We start from the raw sequence: 5,229 nt of genomic DNA on the forward strand, positions 1-5,229 counted from the left end.
CACGCGCACTCGCCTGCGGAATCGAGCCGAGCCGGCCACTGGCAAAACACTTCCGCTCGCACTCGCGAACGCGTCGGTTCAATTCCGCTCGAACCTCCGGGTCCAGTAACTCCGCCGCCCTCTCCACCTGCTGTGACGCCATCAGGACCGGTCTACCACCGCCGCCGGTCTTGCACTGTGCATCGAACCCGTGCCGCGTTACTCTTGCCCTGACCTCCGCAGGGGTGGAGGGAGCTCGTCATGCCTGGCTGCACCGCATCTCCTCCGAGCTCGTCATGCCTGACCGCCGCCTTCGCTTCACAGCTTCTCCTTCCGACTTGCCGAGCCATAAGCGCTCCTCCGCCTCTGCGAGGATCGAGGCCCGCCTGCATTAGGGCCGCACCTTCTGCTGCCATCTCCTCGACGGCTTCGAATCAATGCGTTGTACATCACCGTATTTGGCTTCACTTCTCCTGCGGCTAGCATTTCGTCGAACACCTTAACTGTGTCCTCGATACGGCCACCGCGTTCCCACATCTCGTGCAGAAGCTTTCCACCACAACTCCTCAAGCGCGCGCCTGGTCGCCAGCCACCGCTTGGTCCCCGCACGCATGGCCTCGCTGCCTGTGCTGCTAGCTCCTGCGCACGCCATCGCGCGATGCTCCTGCTCCTGTGTCGCCCGTGTGCCGCTCACGCGTCTACTCCACGCCTCTCGCACGCCCGCGCCAGCCGCTGCGAGCTCCTGCGCCGCCAGTCCCCGCGCCCCGAGCCGCAGCTGCTCGCACTCACGCCTGCACCTACGCCTGCTCCAGCGTGTGCGCTCGCTCCGCGCTTGCACCAGCACCCCGCTCTGGGGCCGCCCGCGCCGCTCGCCCAGTGCCGGTTGCAATCGCCCGAGCCGCGCGCGCTCGCGCGCGTGCCTGCGCCGAGCCGCCGCCTGGAGCCGCGCCGCCTGCTGCCGCTCCGGCCAAGCCGCTCCCGCGCCTGCCGCCGCACCCACGCCGTGGCTCCTCCTGTGCGCCGCCGCTCGGGGCCACCCACCTAATGCCGCACCGCACAAACCGGGTGGAGGAGAGGGAGAGAGGCATGGGAAAGCTCCCAGACAAATGTGCCACCAGTGGGAAGAGGAGGAAGCCAAATAGAGGAAGAACAGAGAGAAGAAGGAGGAATGGATTTCCCCAATGACTTATTCGCAAATCTAGAAAATTGCAGGGACTTTTCTGTAAAGCATAAGTTTCACATCAATCTAAAACCCTAATGAAGAAATGCCCAAAATGAAAGTTGGAGAGTTTTTCAAACTCTACAACATCGCTTTAGGGCCCAAGTTCAAAAACTCAAAACTTATATCTTTACACGTGAAATTTTGAACAAAGGTTGGATTTGAATTACTTTTGTCCTAAAGAGTGTAACTTTATAATATTCAGGATCTAAATGCAAGTATTTATGACACGTCATGATGACGGGATAGACACGTCATGATGATTGGATAGACATGTCATGATGACTTGCATCTTTTACATTTTAGTCCTGAGTAACTTTGAAAATTACTTTTGTAAATCAACTACTTGCATAAAAGGACTTGTACTTTTATAAAATTACATAAACACCCTTATTTTCACCACTTTACCCAAAATTTTTACACACTTCAATACACACATTTCAAATGAAACTTTTGGATACATATATATTTTGTTTACAGGGGATAAATTAAGAAAAATATGTTTGCAAAACCACCCTTCACTTACTTTGAAGTTACCTCCTATCCAATAACATTTTACAAAAACAACCCTAGGTTTTTCTATAATTACAAAAATACCCTTTTTACTTGCACTTTAAATTTTCAAAAGCTTCACATAAACACAAAAGCTTTACACTAACAAACACATACTTCACACTAACAAAGTATATGCCTATCTTACAAGTATATGAACTGTCACAGCGTTCACCTTCATCTCCGCCACGAGCTCCCGCTCGGTAGCGTGCCTCTCCCGCTATGCGGCCGCAAGCTCCCGTTGGGCACCCCGCTTCTCGATCGAGAGCCTTCTGTAGCTGCTCCTGCAGGATTTCACGCTCCTGCCCAAGCTAGGTGCGCTCCCCAGCGTAGCGGGCGAAGACGGTGTTGATGCGGTCCCCCAGGTGGCGCTCCCAGTTGGAGAGCCTCTCCCACTCCTGGTGGATGCCTGCCTCCAGCTCCTCCTGCACTTGTTGGCTCTTGGCAAAGAGGCGGGGGAGGGGAATCTCCGCTGGGCTCGGGAGAAGGCGCCTCCCCAGCACCACCTCCGGCTCCTCCTTCTGCGCGGGTGGAGCGGTGGTGCTGGTGACCTCTGCGGCCTCCGGTGCTACTGCCTCTGGCACCTCCGCGGCCTCCAGTGTCACCGCCTCCAGCACCCCCGCTGCCTCCGGCACTGCTGCTGCTGGCGCCTCGGTCGTCGCAGTAGGTCCGGCGGCCTCCTCCTGGTGGGCGGTTTCGGGCCTTCGGGGTGTGGCACCCTCCGGCTCCGAACCTCTGGGTCCAGAAGCTATTGGTGCTGGCGCGGGCGGAGTCCCTGCTGGAGTTGTCGCCGACCCCCCAGCAGGGGAAGATGAAGGTACTGGCTGGGGCCCGGACCCCCCAGCTGGTGCGGCCCCGGCGAACGTGCTCGATGCGTCCGATGGAAGGGGCCTGTCACATCACCGACATGCTTAGGGCCCAGAAGACAAATGGAGTAACGAGAAATTCCAAGGAGATCACTTACACGAAGTCATACCACTCCCAACTGCCCCGGGCATTTGTGGGGACCCTTTTTCCTGCCGAGGACCCCCCGGACCTTTGGTGGAGGTCCCCGGCAGCTGGCGCTTCTGGCGGCGGGGGCAGGGTTTGTGGTCTTGGCTCTGTCGGTGGTGGTGGCATCGCTGGGCGCCGCGTCGTCGGTGGCAGCGGAGGAATCTGCTGCTCCGGAGAAGGCCGTCGCGCCTCCTCCAGCTGCTGGCGCTGCGGCGGAGGTGGTGGAGCCCTGCTCTGCCTCTCCGCCTCCGCCATCTTCTAGCGTTTGGGGGCCCGCTCCCCGATGAAGGAGCTGTCGCCGCGCTGGAGCCTCCGGGACTTGGACTCCTCCGCGTTGTCCTTGTGGTGGTGCTCTGGCACCGGCACCTTGTCTTTTCCCTTCTCGGCGGGGGCCGGACCTCCGGGACTTGGCCCCCCCGGGACCTTGGCTGGCGCGCTGCTAGCGGTCGGGAGCGGCGCCAGGGATGTGGATCCCACGATTGGGGTCACCTCCCAGCTGCCGGACCGCCAGAACCGTCGACCGCAACGCCTAGTCCTTGCACAGGGCTTTGATCCCGTTCGGGAGGACCAGGGACTCCAAGCTGAATGCCTCGCCTGTCATCGCCCGGACCGCATACTCCAGCTCCGCCCTGGTGAATTCGGAGTCGGGTCCACGCGCGATCCTGCAGCAATCATTTATCCCCGTGTACATGCAGGCCATCCTGGTCCACTGCTGCAGGAGGGTGATCTGCCGCTTCAGGAAATCACCCAGCACCATCAGGGACATCAGGCCGCACCTTGAGAGATTCTTGACCTGATCAAGAACCGGACCAAGCTCCTCCGGCATTGATGGCTTGGCCTTCCAGGTGCTCCGATCGCTCTGAGGCCCCTCTGTTGGCAGCTCCAGGCGGTCGTGGGGGTCAGCCTCAGCGATGACCCAGCCTTCACACCAATCCTCCCACTTGGAGCTGGAGAAGGCACTGATGTAGGAGTTCGCCATCCCGTGCCAGAGCTGGAAGTAGTAGGTGCCAACCTCGCACTTACTCCTCCCTGTCCCGACCAAGGCATAAAAATGCCTGAAGATGGTGGTGCAGGGGCGGACCCCCACGAACATCTCCATGAAGTGGGTGAAGATGGCCACGAGGAGGACGGAGTGGGGGGTGAGGTGTTGAAGTTGGAGGCTGAACTCCTCCAGGAGCAGAAGGAAGGAGGAGATCAGAGGCACCAACCCACACATGCCGTACGAGTTGAAGAGGACGAACTCCCCCGTGGCAAGGTCACGGAGGGGGATTTACTGGCCCTAATCTTCCCGGTGCGCTCCAGCGCGGTCCATCCCAGAAGGCGCCGCACCAAGTCCAGCTGGGTCTCGCTCTGGAACCGGCGCGGAAAAGGGAGCGAAGACATGGTGATGGGCGCTGCAATTGCTGGGGATGGATCGCAATGGAGCAGCAAGAAGAAGGAATGCCGAGCGCAAGGAAGATGATTGCAAAGTGTGAGCGGAGATGAAGGGTCGCTGCGGCGGCTGTCGAAGGCAAGAGCAAAAAGGTAGCCGATCTCTTTGGCGCCTTCCTTTTATCCAAAAGCTGCTCGCCCTCTCGAGCTCCGCGGCGACCGAGGAGAAGCCGAACGGCCGCCTGCACCAGGCCCCCTCCTCTCACGCTCAATGACCGGTGGGCTCGGGCCCGCCAGTCAAAGGAGTGGCCGCTGGAGGTAGGGGGGAAAGGCAGAATCTGAACTGCCCGAGCAGCGGGACGAGCTCGAATAAGACAAGAATCTGAACCGCCTCACGCGCACGGCGCGGGTGGAGGACGGGCCCCTCGGGGATCCCGCTAATGGGGAAAAAACATCCATGCCCTTTCCCGACGGGAATAAGCTGTCCACCCGGCGCAACGCTGGGATATGGCCCCACCTGCGGATTCATCCCTCTCCCGAGGTAGGCCCGGGGCCTCTGTCAGTACATACAGACAGGAGTACCTCCTGCTAGGGTGTCCAGACTATGGCAGAACCAACCTGAATTACACCGGCTCAAGTACGCGAGTCCTCTTTTGAGGGCTACCTCGTGCTTCAAACGGTATAATTCCTTGGCCTGTCGGGTAACGTCCCGATAAACCACCGAAAGCAGGATCCAACAAGGTACCTCGCATGAAGGCGAGTCCAGAGATATAAATACAATTACACTTTACATCACAGGCAACTATATTACATAAGGATATAAAAGTAACATTAGTGTCCAACGAGGCACATTATTACAAAACGGTTTAAGTTTTAAGTCACAACAGCGGAGTTTGAAAGCGCAAACACTGTACACGTCATTATTACAGATATCATGCTAGCCCTGACATGATATCACTCGGTGGAATCTGTGTTGGCCGGGGACGGATCCCACTCCACGGACCAACCATCAGGCAGAGGGTAGGGCCACGGTGTAATGAAAGCTGGCTCATCAGGGAGATTACCTGAAGTAGATAGTAACAAAGCAAGATTGAGTATACTAATACTCAGCAAGT

General features: G+C 58.2%; 1 protein-coding gene across 1 annotated transcript; it reads right to left on the bottom strand.

The window, feature by feature from the left end:
• Window positions 1–2,061: 2,061 nt before the first annotated feature.
• On the bottom strand, window positions 2,062–2,998 carry LOC112903616 (predicted GPI-anchored protein 58). The gene is made up of 2 exons (XM_025972860.1): window positions 2,787–2,998; window positions 2,062–2,641 (listed from the first exon to the last, which is right to left on the bottom strand). Exons 1-2 carry the CDS (start codon window positions 2,996–2,998, stop codon window positions 2,062–2,064), a joined length of 792 nt encoding a protein of 263 aa, XP_025828645.1.
• Between the last annotated feature and the right edge of the window lie 2,231 nt (window positions 2,999–5,229).

This window comes from Panicum hallii, chromosome 8, assembly GCF_002211085.1.
Source record: "Panicum hallii strain FIL2 chromosome 8, PHallii_v3.1, whole genome shotgun sequence".
Taxonomy (NCBI): Eukaryota; Viridiplantae; Streptophyta; class Magnoliopsida; order Poales; family Poaceae; genus Panicum; species Panicum hallii.

Excerpts from the sequence above, each read along its gene's own strand:
- LOC112903616 (XM_025972860.1), bottom strand. The coding sequence starts at position 2,998 with ATGGCGGAGGCGGAGAGGCAGAGCAGGGCTCCACCACCTCCGCCGCAG. Across the intron at positions 2,642-2,786 it reads GCCGGGGACCTCCACCAAAG|GCCCCTTCCATCGGACGCAT; the intron begins GTCCGGGGGGTC and ends GTGATGTGACAG.